The sequence below is a fragment of the Muntiacus reevesi genome, chromosome 3 (genome assembly GCF_963930625.1).
Source record: "Muntiacus reevesi chromosome 3, mMunRee1.1, whole genome shotgun sequence".
In the NCBI taxonomy this organism is placed as follows: domain Eukaryota; kingdom Metazoa; phylum Chordata; class Mammalia; order Artiodactyla; family Cervidae; genus Muntiacus; species Muntiacus reevesi.
Window position 1 is genome coordinate 244,124,996 of NC_089251.1, and position 21,371 is coordinate 244,146,366.

The following is a 21,371-nucleotide window of genomic DNA, read 5'->3' on the forward strand; positions in this document are numbered from 1 at the left end:
CTGTTTCCATTCAAGGTGAAAAAAAAAAGGGGGGGGGGAAACCTTCTAAAGAGAATCAAATTGACCCAGCTTATCATTTTGAGTCATGCTTTGGCACAGGTCACTAGATGAAATTTGGATTGGTTGTCCTGAGATTGGGTGCCCCCCTTCATCCAATCAGCTGCTTCTCTATTTCAGGAACTAAAATGAATTCAATCTGACTGTTCAGCAAATCATTTTGTTCCACAGAGGCTTTGAGGGAAGAAGGTTAACTCTATCTCCTTCGTATTTGCTAGATCTAGGATTATGATGTCAAAAATGGGCATCACCCCTTGCTGCTAGCCTCATGTAGCTCTAATGCTGTCTGTATGCAGGGGTTATTTTGTAGAGATTGAATTTGGAGTCCAAATAAACTCCAGGCAGGGAAACCTCAAATCAAATATCGTCATTTTCCTTTACTGACTAATCTCTTTTCTACATTGCCTTGGTATGTTTATAAATATTATCCAAATGAGAACTTGGTATTCAGATTCATCGCCTTTCAAGCACTCAGCATTCAAGCATCCTACAGGCTCTCAGCATCCATACACATACATGAGTGATGCCTGCTGACCTCAGCTATGCTCTGACACTCTTATCACACTGAACATGAAGCATTTCTCCTTGTGGTGAGAGACCCTTTTGGGCAGGGTTGCAGCTTTCATCTGTAGTGTTTAGAGGAGCCAAAAAGGCAGGGCTATTATTATTTGGTGCTCTTTCTGCATATCAGGAGAAAGAAAATTTATATTGCCAATGCAAACAAAGTACTGTAAAGCCTTCGAATTCCTTTTAGTTTTCATTATGCTCAGATAGTAATTTACTGAACCTAAGTATGATGGATGGACTCCAGGAAAGGTGGGGCATCTACAAGGTCAAATGAGCTTTTCTAAAACTAAATTCCTGTGATGTCAAACTCAGAGAAAGTGTTTCCTTGTATGGGGTTCATGTGAGGCCGTCATAGGTTGGTGGTGGTGGTGGTGGTGGTTTAGTCGCTAAGTCGAGTCCAACTCTTGTGACCTCATGGACTGTAGCCTGCCAGGCTTTTCTGACCATGGGATTCTCCAGGCAAGAACACTGGAGTGGGTTGCTATTTCCTTCTCCAGGGGATCTTTCTGACCCAGGAATCAAACCTGGGTCTCCTGCATTGCAGACAGATTCTTTACCAACTAAGCTATGAGGGGTTGGTGGTAGCCTGGGCGAATGGTGTTTTCCTGCTGTTTTCCTCTGTGTCCTGCTGCAGAGGTTCAGGCCAACACATAAACAGTAACCCCTGCTTATAGTTCCTGCTGAGGGACAGACTGGAAATAGGAAGGGACATGTTCTTCACACCAATATGGACACTTCCATCCATTTATCCAGTTGTCTCTTGCGAGGTCACTCTCTAATTGTGGCAGAGGTTTGTCCCTCCATGCTCGACTGGCCAAGGTCAAGCCTACCAGGGTTTAATCAAGTGTGCCTACAAGTGACTTACTGGTCACAGTTAATGGCTTTGGAGGTGGATGAAGTCTGATAGACAGTAAATTGCTTGAGCAACTCTTCTCTGTGGAACTGACCTCCCTGAGAGCAGAATAAGCAGGAAATCTGAGCAGAATTGGGGAAGTCTGAGCTGTGGAAAGGGCTGTAGAGATGATATAGAGTAAACTGTTCACTAAGAGTTGCTACCCTGAGGTGAACTGGAAGGACATGTGGACATATAATCTCCAAATAGCTAGAGTCAGTAAGAATAGTTCAGCCAAGCTGGTATTAAAGCAGAAGTTATGTGATGGTATATTTATTATGTAAAGAAGTCCAGGGAAAGTTGAAGGCAAATATTGTTAAATGAATGAGATAGAGGCAGTCTCCAAAATAACTGAAGGGCAACTTTTCAATGGCTACTCTTTCTAGCTGGGTACACAGGTAATTTTCCTTTGGGTTTCTAAATCAGAAGATCTGAAGAATAATTAAATTGTTATGTAGAACAGGGAAATCATATAGTTCCTTTCATCATTCTTTCTTTCCCACCTTATCCTTCCCACCTCTCTCTCCAGACCTGAAAGAATCAAAAAGTCTAGCCTCAAAAGATTATTTGTGTTCTTTGAAACTACCAGATTTTTTACACTTCTGTAACTTGGTACATCTTGTTTCCTAAAACTGAGATAGCTTTCCTGTCCTCTTTCTTAAAAACTCCAACCAATTTTCAAGGGTTAGCTGAAATTTGTTTTCTTTTTAAAGTCTTCTGGACTCCCGAGATTGGATAAGTTGCCACTTTATTATGCTTCCACATATCTGTGTGCTTGTGATATACTTATAAAATTATGTTCTAACCATATAATGGAGTAATCCTCTGAAATATGATCAGCTCAATTAGAATTAATTACATAAAACAGAGGCTTAAAGAAGATGGAAGTTTATTTCTCTGTCCTGTTAAGGAAGACTAGGCAGAAGCAATCTAGAGCTGGTATGGCAGCTTTAAAATGTCATCATGAATCCAACATCCTGTCTATCTTCTTTGCCATGAAAGTGAAGTCACTCAGTCATGTCTGACTCTTTGTGACCCCATGGACTGTAGCCCCCCAGTCTCCTCCGTCTGTGGGATCTTCCAGGCAAGAATACTGGAGTGGGTTGCCATTTCCTTTCCCAGGGGATCTTCCTAACCCAGGGGTTGAACTCGGGTCTCCTGCATTGCAGGCAGACTCTTTACCATCTGAGTCGCCAGGGAATCCCTCTTCTTTGCCATACTCAGTTCATAGCTCACATTTTCATTTCACATACAAAATGGCTGCTCATGGTGCAATCATAACATCCATGTTCCAAGAAGCGGAAAGGGGGAAGAAAAAAGATAGCATGTCTCTTTTTTAAGAAAACTTTCTAGAAATATCATAGAACAATTTTAGTAGTATATAATTTGACCAGAACTCAGTCACATGGCCATATCTAGCTGCACGAAACTCAGGAAAAATATATATGGCAGCATTGTATCAGAATAAAAATTGTATTAGAAGAGGTGAGAAAAGGAAGGGTATTGAGAGGTAGCTTACTATCACATTATCAGATATATTTTTTATTTCTGATCATGCACCCCCTTCCTTTGCTGATCGAAGCTGAGCAAGCTATGGCTTTAGGAAGCAGATAGAACCCAAGTGAAAACAAAGGTATATAATGGGTTTAAGTCATCATTCAGGTGTGCAGAAATGTAACTTTCTTCATTTGCTGAACTTGATTTGCTCATAAGCCCCTATTTCCACTTACTGCTAGAAAAAAATTCTTATCAATTAAAGGTAATGTCACTTCTGTTTTAAAATTGATTCTCTTCGGGTAAATATTCAGCCAAATGCAGGGTTTTGACATTTTCCTTTTCCTGCCTTCTCACCAGGAAGTGTTCTGGTTGCCAGTCTTTCCACAGTTCTCTAGTTCTCGTGGGACCTCCAGTACTTAGGTGAACGCCTAACTCCAGTTACATTAGGCGTCTGTCCTCTTCACTACCCAGGAACTTCTCAGGGTCTGGAACCTTGTCTTAGCTGTTTTGCTTTCTCTGGTGCCTATTGTGAATGCTGACATATAGGAAAAATTTTTAAAAATGTGACCAGTGAATTTATAAGTATACTTTAAATACATCATGTAATTAATTCAAATGGATCATAATAATCTGAAAATCCTGTAAAATTAAAAGTCTCCTCTCAAGCCCATAGCACTTGGCTTATAGCTTTCTTATGGCGCCAATAATACTCAGCTCTCAGTTATAGTGGCCGTGCACTTGCCTCACCCTTCAATAGTGTCCACTCCCTGAGGAACGTTCCTGATCTGTGTAACCCTCAGAGGTCCTGCAGAAAGCTGTGGACATAGTAGGCCTTCAGTCAATGGAAGTGAGCCACTAAATGAATAGGGATTGGCACTTTATAATTTACCACTGATAAATGACTCCTACGCAGAAATAAATAAGCCTAGATTTTATCAGCGCTATTTAGAACAATATCAGTAAAGATAAGTTGACATTTTGCTTTTAACAAAACAATTTTTTTGTAAGAAAAAAATGTTTTTGTTTTTCAGAAATCCTCCACCTACTTTACTTCATCCGGAAAAATGGTGTGACGAATTCAACCACTTCATTTCACAGTGAGTATTTCTTCCACGAAAAATTGTTCATCCAGCAAGGCCTTGGACAGTGATTGGAGAAATCCAAGCTGTGGAATTGATTTGGTGCTAGATGTTGTTACACCTTCTAGCTCATCATGACACAGAATTTGTTCTGGTAAATGATAGATGGTGCCTCTGCAGATTTGAAAAATACGGAATTCCATTTGACTTTTGGTTATAATCGGTCCTCCTGATCATATGTGTCACATTTATCTGACTACTCTGTCCTGGAAAAAATATTGCCAAAGGGTCTTATTTAACAAGAGAGGGGACTCCATATAAACATCTGACACCCACACTTGAGCCAGAGAGGAGACAGAAGGTGGTAGCCTTCAGTAGAGATTTTGCAGCTTGGAATTTAGGCTTTGCTTTAGGATCTATGGTCTAGGAGCAGGGCTCCAGCTTCCAAGATGATTGAACGGCAAAGTGAGATCTTGGGCCTGAGGCACCAAGGTGAGAAGCCCCAGCCAGGACTCAGAGTGTGGAGAACAAGATGAAAATCCAATTGATGGGTAATGTACCTGGTGGGAACTGTGTTACCAGGAACTAGGCAGTATTGCATGGGACCAAGACAGGAGCAGAGCCAACAGTAGCACCAATAGTGTGGGGACTGAGTGCTGTCCTCTGACAGAGAAACCACGCTAGTCCTGAATCTGGGGAAGGTGCTCAGTGTTGGAGGGGTCTATGTAAAGGGGCCTGGTGAACTGTGGGGGGCAGGAATCTAGACAAGGCGATTATAAGCTATAGAGGTGCCCTCAGCATCTAGTGTATCAAAGAAAGGGCTCAAGGGTCATGGAAGGAGAAAAGACATGATCAAAATAGCTGATATACAGGAAGAAGGAAAGAGTCAACACAAATTTCTCTAACTTTATGCCTATGTGCAGACTTAGCTTCCACAAAGACAGTGAAAGGAAGCAAACTGGGTCTCTTGATCGCCTTCCTTAAGCACAGTACAATCCATTGTTCACAATTCCAAGACCCAAAGAGCTCTGAAAAATGGAAGTTTTTTTTGTATTTGAGTCATTTAGCTGCAATCCCTTACCTTATGTGAACTGATTTGGTGGCAACACATGACCTAAACTGAAGTGAGGCTATTTATAGCCATTATTTGTCCTACTCAGTGTGAATATTCATGTGAATTGCTGCAGATAAATTAATGTGTTTGATTACAGTGTGCTGCCCTAGATCCTGCTGGGGATGTTATATAACATACAGTAAATGCACTGATTTACTTTTCTAAAATTTGATAAAATTCTGAATTCTAAAACATATTTGGCCCCAAGGGTTTTGTATAAAGAGCTGTGAACCTGTATTTCATTTTCATTTCAAATACAGCATAGTTCAAGGTCTCTGAAATTGTTTGTCCAGCCAATCTCTCCTAGCTTTTTGCTATCATCCTCAGAAGGGAGGAGGGGTAAAGAACTCCAAGAATTCCACAACTCAAAGGAAGGCTGTGTTGGAATGTGACCATGAAATTCAGGGCCGGGGACAGATGATATTTTCTTGTCCTTCTGGTCCCCACTCTGATGTTCTGCAGTGACTGCAGAATGCAAAAGCAGCTGCAAGTCAAGGCTGGTGATAGTGGGCAGTGTTGAGGGGAACAACAGATACAGCAGGAGGGATGATGCTCTCAGAGGAGCAGAGGAAGAGCCACTTCCTGATATTTGGAAGCCAAATGAAGAGGTGGAAGGCACTGGAGAGCTACAGACATCCTGGTGGCTGGAAACACATTTCAGATGACCCCAGAGAAAGAAATCCAACGGTTAGGCTTTCTGTGATTTTGATTTTCCTTTTCATTCCATTGCTTCACACAGATAGATGCCCTTGATTGACCTTCTCGAAGCTGTTGACCTAGAAAACCACATCACATACTCACAAAAACACTTTCCTATACCAAACACTAAATGCCTCTAAAATGTGACTTATTCACCAAAGGTTTGGCTTCAAGAGTGTTTGTGTTCTTAAAGTTAGCACAGTATTTCATGGATAGATGTGGGAATAAAGGTACGTAATTGATGATAGGGTTGTGGCTTTCAGGATTAAATATAGTATAGAAATCCCCCTCTACTGTTGATTTTTCTTTATGGCAAATCCCATTATATTCCCATTTATATCTGGTTAAGTCTTCCCCAACTCTGAAAATTCTATATGTGCTCATTCTGAGTTGCTTTAGTCTTAGAAAAATGTTGGTACTAGAATGGAGGACTCAACACAGAAAACAATGCCTTTAGTATGCATACGTCAGCTACAGAGCAAAAGCATCTTATTGAAATGGCAGAGGAGAGAGAGTTTGAAAAGGTTCTAATGAACCAGTGAAGGTAAAGAGAAATTAAGTGATTGTGTGCTTTATTACTAATTTAAGATATGGAAAAATGTCATCAGTATTCTCTTTATTTAATGATTTGTCCTTACTGATTTTATTAATGAAAATATTAGATGTTATAGGTGTTCATAGATTCTTTCCTGACCTCAATTCTATTTTCCCCATAAGGTCTGAGATTCTTTAACCATGAATTTTCCTTTTACAAATTTTTTAGGAATGTTACTGTCAAGATTAGGAACTAGCTATTGTATTTTATATCTTTAGGTAGAAAACTATTTACTATTCCAAAATATTACCCTTTGGTTATTAGGAACCAGCCTACCAAATGCGATTTTAATTTTCTATTTCATTCTATTTATTCAAATCTCTAATTAAATGTAAACAAAGATACTCGCTGGGTTAGAAATGTCTATTTAAAGAGAGAGCCTTGGTTTACTTTTATACTTACCTTACTGATCTTGGGAAGGAAAAGGGAAACTATGAAGGATTAAGACCTTCAGATCATAAACTTTTCATTATTGCTGAAACTGAGGTGGGAAGAATGTTATCTGGTAAATTTTTTTAGCCTGAATTATCCAGGCTAATAATTTCTTCAATTCCCATTGTGGGTGGAGCCACGGTTCCTTGATTTAAAGTAAACTAAACTAGTTCTTTCTAAAGAATAAATAGGACTAGAAAATTTTTTAACAGTTTTAAAACCTTTAATACAAAAAAAAAAAATAAAAAAAATAAAACCTTTAATACCTGGTTCTCATGTAACTGCTGAGCCATATCAGCATCAATTCAATAATTTAAGTCTTGGTCCATGATGGTCACCATTCACCAAAGGACCTCATGGCTTCTCATTGTTGCTTCAGGGATCTGAAGGAATTGGTCAGGCTGCAGCCCAGTGATCACAGCTATGTAGACAGGGGACTCGTGTGTGTGTGTGTGTGTGTGTGTGTGTGTGACAGAGAGAGAGAGAGAGAGAGCAAGTGCAATAAGTGCAGGGGTGGGAGCAGAGGCAGGCTGTAAGTGCCAGGAAGTAGCTTAGTGTTTTTAGATGTGTTTCCAGCATTCTTCTTAATCTGGAGACAGTAGAAGAGGTTTTAAATTCTGACATCCTATTAGTAAACCTATTTTGAGGGTTAAAAAAAAAGAAAGGAAACATCAGCCTGTTTGGTTTTGAACCTTTGGTCGTTAGTGATGATTGATTCATTTGTGTGTGTTAGTTAAGCATTTGTCAAAGCATGACTCCTGACAGCTTAGTTATGATAAATTAAACATGATACTCACATAAATTCTGCACTGCTTTTTATCCAGAAGCTAGAACCCTGCCTGGTGTTTTTTGTCACCTTTGTAATGTGTGGTTGGCTGTGTAGGGATTTCATTATCAGCCCTTTACTCTTTGGCTAAAGCTATTTACATAACAAGGTTATCTAGTTGAAGTCCCAGACAGATTTCTATTTTGTCTGGAAGCTCCATTCAGAAGTAGCCTTTTGATAAGATGACAATAATTTTCCTTTACCAGGTTCTCTTTGGTTCTAAAGGACGTCACTTCTCTTTTTAGTTCAAACCAATGTCAAGTCTTTGGACTAATCTACGAAAATCCTTTACCAACCTTTGATCAAAAGGTATCTGTGAGCTGTGCTTTTTTATTTTGCCTCTGAAACTTTTGGGATTTTATTAGAAATTAGATTTAGGACTTCATCATCAATGGCTTTTGAGCTGATTAGTGAGACAATAAAGATGGATTTCTCTTAGTCAAGGGCAAATCCACCAAGAGTACTATGACTATTCAGCTTCAGACTCATTGATGATTTGAACCACATGATTGCCCATGCACACACCTCTTTCCAGGGCTGACTGGCTTGAGTAGCTAAGCGTGCAGGTGTGTCTATTTCCCAACGTGAGCCTGCCATGTAGTCATGAAATGTTGAGGCAACCTTTCCTATCCCTGCAAATGACATTCAAATGGCTATAAGCAGTTGTACTGAATGTTAACAAGGTGTGATCACTCTTAACTACAAAACTACTAAAACAAATGGGCGTTTGCATAAATTTATTCCTTAAAAATTGAAACTCAGACCTGGAACATCTGCTTTTCTCTAGGCCTGAATGTTTGTAAAGGTAATCATTTTAGAATGGTTAATTTCTTGACATTGATTGTACTCCCTTCAAGGCAACAATTCTCAGCCCTTCACCATTCTCCATTTTGCATTTCAAGGCAGCTTAATTCCACATGGCTTTATAGTATCAGTGAACAACACTCTTGGAATGATAAATATCCTAACTCAGAGACGATAAGTTTCCACAAATATTCTTGGCTTTTTAAGTCCTGATGGATTCTCAGGTGGCTATGCACAGGGTTAATACCGTCTGAGTAGAAGGATACAATAACCTTTATTTATATTACTTCACGAATTGGTAATTTTAATTAAAATGAGCAGTGGTATCTCTGGTGACAGACTCTTTCCATTTTAGATTTATTTAGCCAGTGATTAGCATTATGGTTACTTGAATTAATTAGCATCTCTTGAGCTATAGGGAATTAGTGAATTAATAAAAACTGATGGAGAAGTTAAAAAAAATTCTAATTTAAAAAACTCCCAATTCTCCTGTCCTCTCTAAACATATTGATCAATATATTTATAAATGCAACCCAACTTCTTTCTCATTTTGAAAAACTGAGATTTTTTTTCCCCTTCATGAGAAGAATAAAGCTGTGTGTTTCAAGGTTGTATCTCCCTGAAGAGCATCTAATTTAGATTACCTAATAGATCATCTTAAAAACACCGAGGGCCCGATTCGATCTCACTTATACTCCACCTGTAAACTCAGCTGATAAAATCTGCTTTTCTCATGGTATAAGCCTTAGTGTGGCTTGAAGTTTGAAACACAGTGTAGTATCTGCACATACCTGAAATATACTGTTTCCTGGGAACTATGGCAATGAGGAGTTCAGCCTAATCCAAAATAAACAAATGACATAGTAAAGTAGGTACCCCAGACTCTTGTCAGCATATTCCCAACAAATACATTTAGAACTTGTAAGAGACCAAGTCTGTAGCATATGTCATAGATTTCACATTAGTGCTTGTGGCACATTATGTTGTGACTTTTATTTTAATTTTTTTAATTAATTTTTTTGGAGTATAGTTTCTTTGTAATGTGTTAGTTTCTGCTGTACAGCAAAGTGATTCAGTTATATATGTGTATATATCATATATAGTTCTTACTCATGCCAGTGATTCAGTTTCATATGTATGTATATGTGAAAGACTACATATACTCTTTCTTGGATTCTCTTCCCATTTGTGTCACCACAGAGCACTGAGTAGAGGTCCCTGTGCTACACAGTATGTTCTCATCAATTGTCCATTTTATGTAAGGTAGTGTATATATATCAATTTCAGTCTCCGAAGTCATCCCACCCCTTAACCTTCTCTGTTGGTAACCATAAGTTTCTTTTCTACATCTGTGACTCTATTTCTGCTTTGCGAATAAGTTCATCTGTACTATTTTTCTAGATCCACGTATAAGCGATACTATGCAATATTTGTCTTTCTCTTTCTGACTTACTTCACTCTATATGACAATTTCTAGGTCCATACATGTTGCTGCAAATGGCATTATTTCATTCCTTTTTATGACTGAGTATGTATGTGTGTATGTGTATGTATATGCATATACACACAAACACACACACACGCACATACACACTACATCTCTTTTATCCTTTTCCCTGTTGATGGATATTTAGGTTGTTTCCATGTCCTGGCTATTGTAAATAGTGCCACAGTGAACATCCAGGTACATGCATCCTTTCAAATTATGGTTTTCTTCAGATATTGTCCAAGTGTGGGATTGCTGGATCATATGATAGCTCTATTTTTAGTTTCTTAAGGAACCTCCATACTGTTCTCCATAGTGATTATACTAATTTATATTCCCACCAACAGTGTAAGAGGATTCCCTTGTATCCATGCTATCTCCAGCACTTATTGTTTGTAGATTTTTTTTTGATGTTAGATGACTTTTAGATAAGGTTAGTCTGAATGTACCATCTATACAATTTACTCAAAAAAAGAAAACACATGCTTAAGTTTCATAACATACATCAAAAAGAATCTGCAGTTGAAATAGACAAGTGATAGTCAGCAGTGAGCTGTGTGCTTGGGCTAGGGGTGGAAAGATGGTGGCATGACTCGCACATCTGTCCATGTCCTGTCATTTCAGCCCTTCCCCAAGTCCAGCTGGGCTTATCATCAAGAAGAGGCAGCCATTGGAGAGCAGTGTGCGCTATCCAGCAGCGTCACTTAATAGCTCTGTAACCCTAGGGAAAGTATTTAACCTCTCTGATCCTTGGTATTCAGTTGTCAAATTGGGGCTGAGAATACCTGTCTCAGAGGGTTACTGTAAGGATTACATTATATAATGTATATGTAGAACCTGGCAGATAATTATAACAATAATTTACATATATAGCTCTTACTCATGCTAGGCTCTGTTCCCTACACGTCATCAGTTCAGTCAGTTCAGTCAATCAGTCGTGTCCGACTCTTTGCAACCCCATGGACTGCAGCATGCCAGGCCTCTCATTGCCAACTCCTGGAGTTTACTCGAACTCATGTCCATTGAGTTGGTGATGCCATCCAACCATTGTATCCTCTGTTTTCCCCTTCTCTCCTGCCTTCAGTCTTTCCCACCATCAGGGTCTTTTCCAAAGAGTCAGTTCTATGCTTCAGGTGGCCGAAGTATTGGAGTTTCAGCTTCAGCATCAGTTTTTCCAATGAATATTCAGGACTGATTTCCTTTAGGATGGACTGGTTGGATCTCCTTGCAGTCCAAAGGACTCTCAAGAGTCTTCTCAAACACCATAGTTCAAAAGCATCAATTCTTTGCTGTGTTCGGCTTTCTTTATAGTCCAACTCTTACATCAATACATGATTACTGGAAAAACCATAGCTCTGACTAGACGGACCTTTGTTGACAAAGTAATGTGTCTGCTTTTTAATATGCTGTCTAGGTTGGTCATAACTTTTCTTCCAAGGAGCAAGCGTCTTAATTTCATGACTGCAGTCACCATCTGCAGTGATTCTGGAGCCCCAAAAAATAAAGTCTCTCACTGTTTCCACTGTTTCCCCATCTATTTGCCAAGAAGTGATGGGAACAGATGCTATGATCTTAGTTTTCTGAATGTTGAGCTTTAAGCCAACTTTTTCACTCTCCTCTTTCACTTTCATCAAGAAAATCTTTAGTTCTTCTTCATCTTCTGCCATAAGAGTGGTGTCATCTGCATATCTGAAGTTATTGATATTTCTCCCAGCAATCTTGATTCCAGCTTGTGCTTCATCCAGCCCAGCATTTCTAATGATGTACTCTACATTGAAGTTAAATAAGCAGGGTGACAATATACAGCCTTGACATACTTCTTTCTCTATTTGGAACCAGTCTGTTGTTCCATGTCCAGTTCTGATTGTTGCTTCCTGACCTGCATACAGATTTCTCAAGAGGCAGGTCAGGTGGTCTAGTATTCCTTTCTCTTTAAGAATTTTCCAGAATTTGTTGTGGCCCACACAATCAAAGGCTTTGGCATAGTCATTAAAACAGAAGTAGATATTTTTCTGGAACTCTCTTGATTTTTCGATGATCCAACAGATGGTGGTAATTTGATCTCTGGTTCTTAAATCCAGCTTGAACATCTGGAAGTTCACGGTTCATGTACTGCTGAAGCCTGGCTTGGAGAATTTTGAGCATTACTTTGCTAGTGTGTGAGATGAGTGCAATTGTGCAATAGTTTGAGCATTCTTTGGCATTACCTTTCTTTGGGATTGGAATGAAAACTGACCTTTTCCAATCTGTGGCTACTGCTAACTTTTCCAAATTTGCTGGCATATTGAGTGCAGCACTGTCACAGCATCATCTTTTAGGATTTGAAATAGCTCAACTGGAATTCCATCACCTTCATTGGCTTTGTTCATAGTGTTGCTTCCTAAGGCCCACTTGACTTCACATTCCAGGATGTCTGACTCTAGGTTGTGATCACACCATCGTGATTATCTGGGTCATTAAGATCTTTTTTGTACAGTTCTTCTGTGTATTCTTGTCACCTCTTCTTAATATCTTCTGTTTCTGTTAGGTCCATACCATTTCTGTCCTTTACTGTGCCCATCTTTGCATGAAATGTTCCCTTGTTATCTCTAATTTTCTTGAAAAGATCTCTAGATTTTCCCATTTTATTCTTTTCCTCTATTCTTTTGCATCGATCGCTGAGGAAATCTTATCTCTCCTTGCTCTTCTTTGGAACTCTGCCTTCAAATGGGTATATCTTTCCTTTTCTCCTTTGCCTTTTGCTTCTCTTCTATTCACAGCTATTTGTAAGGCCTCCTCAGACAACCATTTTGCCTTTTTGCATTTCTTTTTCTTGGGGGTGGTCTTGATCACTGCCTGTGTACAATGTCATGAACCTCTGTCCATAGTTCTTCAGGTACTCTATCAGATCTAACCCCTTGAATCTATTTGTCACTTCCACTATATAATCATAAGGGATTTGATTCAGACTTAAATTGAAGAAAGTAGGGAAAACCACCATTCAGATATGACCTACACATCATATACTTTTAATCCTCACAGTCCTATAAAGTAGTTCTAATGTTATCCCTATTTAATAGAAAATGAGGTCAAAAGAGGCCATGTCCCAAGACCACAGCTGTTAAGGAGTGGAGCTGGGATTTCAACCCCAAGAAGACTTGCTTCCTATGCATTTGTGCCCAACCCACAGTGGCTATTATTTTTATGTTTCATAATTGGCCATATCACCATTCTGAAACTGCCTTTTGAAAGTGTCACTGACTCCCTCCTTTTCCTTGCCATTGTGGGATATGTGGTTGATTCTGTTCTTCTCACAAGACTTTCAGGATCAAGTAATTCCTGGCCAAGAAACAAAAGCAGAACTGTCCAATCCCCCAGTGGATTCTAATAGGAAAACTGGTCTTAAAATCAGGTACAACTCTAAGAAGAGGCTATGGAGAAGAACCAAGCTGGGTCTGTATGCACTTGCATACACTTCTTACCACATCAAGATGAAAACATCACCACTATCTGGAGAGTTGGACATTTTGTGAGGTGGGGGAGGGATATTATTTTTCTTTTTGTTTCTTTGTCTCTGTACTAGTAGGTTCAGTAATAAATGTGTGAAACCTCTAGTTTAGGAAAAAAGAAAGTGTCAACAACATTTTTGACACCTCTGGAATCTGTTGTCAAACTTCTGTTTATTTAGACTTCAGCTCTCCGACTTCCACAGCTCAGGACACACACACACACACACACACACACACACACACAAAACACTCCTCAGTTCCCTTCTCAAGGGTGCAGCCCCTTCAAGCTCAGCCTGAGGGAACCAACCCTAGAAGGTGTCACAGTGCTTGAAGCACAGGCAACCCTAGCTCCCCCCACATCCCAGGGCATAGCTTGTATAGGCTGAGCACTTCTGTTTCTGTTGCAGCCAGCCACGTGTTTCTACATAAGTAGGGAGCAGTGGGACAGGAAATTTTTGCCAGGACCCTGGGAGGCAGAACCCACAGTGTGTGGCACCTATCTATGAAGTGAAGTGAAAGTTTTTCAGTCATGTCTGACTCTTTGCCACCCCAGGAACTATACAGTCCTTGGAATTCTCCAGGACTGAACACTGGAATGGGTAGACTTTCCCTTCTCCAGGGGATCTTCCCAACCCAGGGATCAACTAGGTCTCCTGCATTGCAGGCAGATTCTTTACCAGCTGAGCCGCAAGGGAAGTCCAAGAATACTGGAGTGGGTAGCCTATCCCTTCTCCAGCAGATTCTTTACCAATTGAGCTATCAGGGAAGCCATGGGAGGAGACAAATGCTACAGAGAGGGAAGAATTAAACATGATGCCACTGTTTTCAGCAAGGGGAAGGGTCTTTTTAGAGAATATATGTTGGAGAGATTAAGAACATAGCGTCTGAAATCAGGTTGTAGTCTAGCACTGCCACTGAGATTTTTCACCTTGAACAGGTTACTTAACCTCTCTGAGCCTCAGTTTCCTTATCTGTAAAGTGGGAGTTCTAGTTAGTACTTAACCACTTGAGATTAAGTCTGCTGTGAAAGAAAATCCCAAGTAACAGTGGCTTAAATAAGGTAGATTTTTATTTCTTTTCACATAAAGTAAGCTGGGAGTTAAACCTTGCATGTGCTGCTGGTCTGGCGGGGCACGTGGCACCCACCCAGACTCCTGCCCTTGTGCTGCCCATTAAGTGTCGTTTCCATTCCCAAGGCACCTCATGGACCAAGATGGCTGCTGTAGCTCCAACATTTATGGGCAGATAGAAGGAGATAAAAATGAAAGGTTCCTTTCTTGAAGAAGACTTTCTGGCAAATCCATACAATATATTGTTAACTGCAATTTATCACGTAGCCACATCTAGCTACAAAGGAAGATAAGAAATGCAGTCCTTGAACAGGGCAGCCACAGGCTCAGTTCAGTACCAGGGTGCTATCCTTATGGCACGTGAAGAGCATGTAGACAGGTAGTAATCCACAATCTTGTTCTTTATAGAGTGTTGAAAGAAGTGAGGTACAGACTGAAAGTTCAGCAAATGTAAGTGCTCACGATGAATATTGTAACTTACAACAATGATGCCAAGAGGTGAGGGAGTCAGGAAGTAGATCCAGGCAGTGGATTTTGAGGAAAGCCAATTGTGACCCCCACCAAGGCTGACCTGTGGGCTGGGAGAGATGAGATTGTAAGGATAAGATGGGAACACGGAGTGGCCTGGTTGACACCCTTCCTGTATCTTCTCCCAAGGGCTGTGACGGTCTTCCAGTTTGATGCCAAGCCCCAGATTCTTGCCTGCTTGCTCCTCCATTCTCAGGCCACTATAGTTTCCATTGTGAAGTTTCCACAGGCTGTGGTGAAAAAAGCACATCTGGGTCGGGATCAGTGAGAATTTTAATTAGAAATGGAAATGAAGGCTCATGTCCTAGTACTACATTCTTCCAGCCTACTGAATTTCTGGCAGTGTTAAAAATAGCAGACATCACCCTTTGAGGGTGATGAGGAAAGGGCTGGTTTTTGTTGTTGTTTGTTTGTTTTTAAGTGGATTCAAAATTTATAACTGATTTTAAATACAATAAGTCATCATAGATTCTTTTGGTCTTTCATCTCCTTCTAGGTATGTGTGTGACTTCTGGTGACCCCTCAGTATTTTGATTTGAAACTTGATCAAGTGTGTGATATAGCTATCATACCATGTTAATGAGTGGGGGAAATATCCCATAATTGATTTTTTTATGTGAAGGACTATTAATTGGTTTTTTGAAAGAAGAATTTTATTTAGAGGGCTCTCTATTTTAGTGAATAGAGAGAATTCTTGCTTTCAGTGGAGGCCTAAAACTTAAACTCTTAGACTCAGGCGGTCCTCCTCACACAGGTACAGAAAACCTGGCCTTGATCATCCCATGATGTGGGTTGAATTGGGCCCCTAAAATTTCATATGCTGAAGTCCCAACCCTCCATACTCAGAATGTGACCTTATTTGGAAACAGGGACATTGCACCTGTAATTAGTTGAGATGAAATCATACTAGAGTAGGGTGGATGCCTAATTTGGTGTAACTAGTAAAATTCCCTGGTGGCTCAGATGGTGAAGAATCTACCTGCAATGTGGGAGACCTGGGTTCAATCCCAGGGTCGGGAAGATCCCCTGGAGGAGGGCATGGCAACCCACTCCAGTATTCTTGCCTGGAGAATTCTGTGGACAGAGGAGCCTGGTGGGCTACAGTCCATGGGTCACAAAGAGTGACCTTTGTAAAAAAAGGGGAATTTGGATATAGACACACCCAGAGAGAATGCCATGTGAAGATTGGAGCTGTGCTGCCACAAACCAAGGAACCACCAGAAGCTACAAAAGAGGATTGAGTAGATCCTGCTCTAGCACCTTCAGAGGCAGCATGGCTCTACCTATCTTAAATCTTGATCTCAGACTTCTAGGCTCCAGAACTGTGAGAGAATAAATATCAGTTTGTGGTACTTTGTTACAGCAGCCCTAGGAAACCAATATAGCCCATGACTTGGTGGTTGAAAGTCAAGTGAAAGTGTTAGTCACTCAGTCGTGTCCAACTCTTTGTGACCCCACAGACTGTAGCCCACCAGGCTCCTCTGCCCATGGAATTCTCCAGGCAAGAATACTGGAATGGGTTGCCATGCCCTCCTCCAGGGGGGCTTCCCGACCCAGGGATGGAACCCAGGTCTCCTGCATTGCAGGCAGATTCTTTACCATCTGAGCCACCAGGGAAGCTTGGTTTTGTGGCTCCATGTCTTCAACTCATTTGATCTCTCCAGGCCTCTGCTTCCTAAGTTGTGGGTGAGGATAGCAATGTCTGCCAATCTACCAGTGAGGGTAATGTAAAATCCTTTAGTACACACAACCTCAAGTATTAGTATTACACCACAGAGTCATAGTGTATTTTCTTCATTTACTTTCCTTCCTCCCTTTTTTCCCTTTCCTTTTTTTGTTTTTGTTTTAATGTCTCAAATGTTAAGGGTTTGTGTTAAATTCCTCTTCCCAACCCTACTGACTAATAGTAAAAGAGGGATGCTTTTGTACTTGCCAGTGATTTGCTGGCCTTTATTGAGAACTTCAAGAACCAAATATACTTTTTGCTCTAAGATTTCATGGTAACATATGCTTCTCTGAGAGAAACAACTTAGAATAGAAAGAGATGACCAATTGGTGTCATCTTGCATCTCAGCACTAACCACCCAATCACCTTTCTAGAATACTATATTAGAAGGATTCAGAGGCCACATCCAGGATAGAGGATCATGATCACTTAGTGATATTTGCTGTGAACCTGAACTGGGTAACTTGTACCACTGTAGATCTTGTTAATTATGACCAGGCTCTCTGCTATGTGAAAATTTTTGTTCTCGGCAAAACTCATTCCACAAAGGAAAGCAAATAAAGTTTACTCTCAACTAAATAAGATGTAGTGTAAAAGATACTTGAGAGTTAAAATAGAATTAGTTGAATAAATTTGGAATTGTGTGTGAGAGAAGTATAGACACTAATCATAAGGAATTATTTAAAGATTGTCATGTGTCACAGTGAAATGGATTTTATATGCATTGTTTCCGTGACTCCTCACTGCTGCCATTTGAGGCAGGTTCCTGCTCAGATCCAGGGCTGAGTGCTGTAGGAACTAAGTGACCAGCCTGTGCTCTCACAGCTGGACCTACTAGAAACTGGCAGAACTAAAATTCAAGCCAAGGTCTGCATCATAGTACAGTATCTGTTCTGAGTCTCATGATGCTGCAGTGTGCATGTGTGTTTAACTGATGTGAAATTCACGTAACATGATATTAACCACTTTAAAGTGAATAATTCAGTGGCATTCGATGCATACACAGTGTTGTGCAACTACCACTTACACCTAGTTCCAAAACATTTAAATTATTACAAAGGAAGCCCTATACCCACTAAGAAGTTACTCTCTATTTCCTCCTCCCCTCTAGCCCCTGGCCGATACTAATCTATTTTCTGCCTGTGCTTTCTTGATGAATTTACCTAGACTGGATATTTTATACAAATGGAATCACGCTATAGGTGACCTTTTGTGCGTTTTTGAGATTCATTCATGTTGTAGCATATATCAATATTTCATTACTTTTTTAATGGCTGAATGAGACTGTATGTGTGTTTTTGAGGCAGAATGTCAACAGCCACCCCCCCCCCCACACACCTTTTTCCATGAGGAGATATGAAGAGGACCCATGTCTGGCTGCTCAGGTTCCTCCTGTACTTCCCCTTGTCAGTCCATGCATGGTGCCAAGGGTGACCAGACTGTTGAAATACCTGTCAAAATCACTCTTCTTCTTCCCCTGTACCCATATAAGTTAGATGTGTTTAGACATGGTCTGCTTTCCATCTTCATGTCCAAGGCCTCTCTAGAGGTGGGAGCCCTAACTATAGTATAGGATATGTAGTTTCCCCTATCTTCTCCCAACTTAGGCTGGTAGTTTTGCTATCTGGCTTCTTTTGGGTGCCCAGAATATTCCATCATACAGGTCTCTGGTGTTCCTAGGTGATGACTCAGATTTGTGCTATGTTACTTCCATGTTACTCTCCTTGGTTCTACAACTGCAGTCATTGCAAACCATCCCTCATAAGTCAGCATGATCTTTCCGAAACCCCAAACTGTTCAAGTCATGCCCTCCTCACAATCATACTGTGGCTTTGCATTACTGAAAGAATACACCAAGGCTCTTCAGTACACTAAGCCATTCAGGATAGACTGTCTATGCAATAGCATTTTCTCTTCCATACTCTTTGCATTTTCTAGCAAAGTTGAATAAGTGGGGCATCTCCTGCCTCTTTAACTTGAATTAGGTCCCCTTTCCCTCATACTTTCATGTGAGCATGGTACCTTTGACAGACCTTCATAATAAGGAAGGGAGAGCAGCAGGTCAAGTCATTCTGAAATTATTGGTTTGTGTATCTATCTCCCAATTCACATTTTGAGTACCTTGGGAGCAGAGAATGTCTTTCTGTTTTGTATCCTCAATATCTGGCTCAGTTTCTAGCACATGGCAGGAATTCATAAACATCATTTCCTTCTGAATAAACAAGAACCCTAGAAAGGAGGTGCTATCTTCAAAATATGAGGGACAGCATATGATGGACCTGGTTAGAAGTTGGATGTTATGACTCATAATCTTTGAACAGTCTCTTCTAGGCAAAAATATAGCATTAGGAAGATTATGAGAGGTGTAAAAGGTACTCAGATTCACTCTCCTAACATACATATGGGCTTCCCTGGTGGCTTGGTGGTAAAGAATCCACCTGCAATGCAGGAAACATGGTTTGGATCCCTGAGTCAGAAAGATTCCCTGGAGAAGGAAATGACAACCCACTCCAGTATTCTCCCTGCAAAGAGTTGGACTGAATGACTAAACAGCAACAAACAATATACATATACTTTCCCAAAGCAAAAATAAAATTGCAACAGTCAAAAACATGATAGGATTGGTAAAAGTGAGTGATGACAACTACATAGTTGCCTGTGGATTATTTTTTGTTTGTTTTGGTTGCTTTGAATATATGGAAATAACATCAAAACAAATCCTTTCCCCAGCACTCTTAGTGGTTATTACCCTCCAACTTCTGCCCATTCCTCTCCATTTCCCCTATTCTCTTTCTTCTGACCCCAATCCACTGCTGCTATTCCCACCATCACATCCTTCATCACTTGGTTCAGAAGTCCAGGAAAGGTTGAAGAGGAGCCATTTCTGAACCCAGGATTAAGAGAAAAAGCTATATTCTCATAGTACATGGTGTTTCAGGACCATGGTCAGTGACATGACATTCTACAGAGCTGGCAACTTCCTTTCTTTTTTGTTATTTTAAATTGATGTATGGGCTTCCTAGGTGGTACAGTGGTAAAGAATCTGCCTGCTAGTGTTGGAGATGCAAGACACTTGGGTTCAGTTTCTGGTTTGGGAGGATCCCCTGGAGTAGGAAATGGCAACCCTCTCCAGTATTGCCTGGAAAATGCCGTGGACGGAGGAACCTGGCAGGCTACAGTCCATAGGGTCACAAAGAGTTGGACATGACAGAGTACCACCACCACCACCACATAGTTGAGTTACAGTATTATATTGGTTTCAGGTATGCAACATAGTGATTCAGTTTTTTATAGACTACTTCATTTAAAGTTATTACAAAATAATGGTTATATTTCCTTGTGCTGTACAATATGTCCTTGTTGGTTATTTATTTTATATATGAGAGTTTGTATTTCTCAATTCCACACCCTATCTTGCCAACCTCCCCCTTTCCTCTTCCCACTGGTAACCTCTACTTTGTTCTCTGTATCTGTGAGCCTGTTTCTTTTTAATATACAGATATTTGGTTTTTTTTTTTTTATTAGATTCCACATGTGATAACATAGAGTATTTGTCTTTCCCAATCTGACTTATTTCACTAAGCATAATACCCCCTAGATCCATCCACATTGTTGCAAAAGGCAGAATTTAATTATTTTTTTTATGGCTTAGTAATATTTCCGTATATCTATATATACCACATCTTCTTTATCCACACATAAGTTGATGGACATGTAGGTTGCTTTCTTATATCAGCTATTGTAAATTATACTGCTCTGAACTTTGGAGTGCATGTACCTTTTTTAATTAATGTTTTCATTTTCTTCAGATTATATCCAGGAGTGGACTTGCTGGATCATATCAAATAGTAGTTCTATTTTTAGGTTTTTGAAGAACCACCATATTGTTTTCCATAGTGGCTGCACCAACTTCCTTTCCCATCAGTAGTGTACTGGAGTTCCCATTCCATCTTCACCATTTGTTGTTTGTAGACTTTTTGATGATAGACATTTTGTCAGTTGTGAAGTGATATCTCATTGTATTGATTTGCATTTCTCTGATGATTGGCAATGTGGAGCATCATTTTCTGTGCCTGTTGGCCATCTGCATATCTTCTTTGGCCAAATGTCTGTTCAAATCTTCTGCCCATTTTTAAATTGAGGCCTTTTTTAAAAACTGAGTTGTATGAGCTGTTTATATGTTTCAAATATTAACCCCTTATTGGTCATATCATTTACAAACACTTTCTACCATTCCACTGATTGTCCTTTCATTTTGTTGAGTATTTCCTTTGGAGTGCAAAATGTTTTAAGTTTAGTTAGGTCTCTTTTCTTTATTTTTGCCTTAAGAGACAGATCCAAAAACATATTGCTACAATTTACATCAAAGAGTGTTCTGCCTATACTCTCTTCTAGGAGTCTTATGATTTCTGGTCTTACATTTAGCTCTTTAGTTTAATTTTAGTTTATTTTTATATATGGTGTGAGAAAATGTTCTAATATCTTTTTCTTTACTTTCAACTGGCCAGTTT

General features: G+C 40.0%; 1 protein-coding gene and 1 pseudogene across 1 annotated transcript in view; both read left to right on the forward strand.

Moving 5' to 3' along the window:
• MYO3B (myosin IIIB) overlaps positions 1 to 21,371 on the forward strand; it is a 421,954-nt gene that overhangs the window by 130,986 nt on the left and 269,597 nt on the right. Inside the window, exon 10 of the mRNA XM_065928997.1 lies at positions 4,045 to 4,110. Within this exon, the coding sequence (XP_065785069.1) occupies positions 4,045 to 4,110 (66 nt within the window). The remainder of the gene's footprint in view (positions 1 to 4,044; positions 4,111 to 21,371) is intronic.
• LOC136162941 (large ribosomal subunit protein eL39-like) lies at positions 13,340 to 13,560 on the forward strand (annotated as a pseudogene).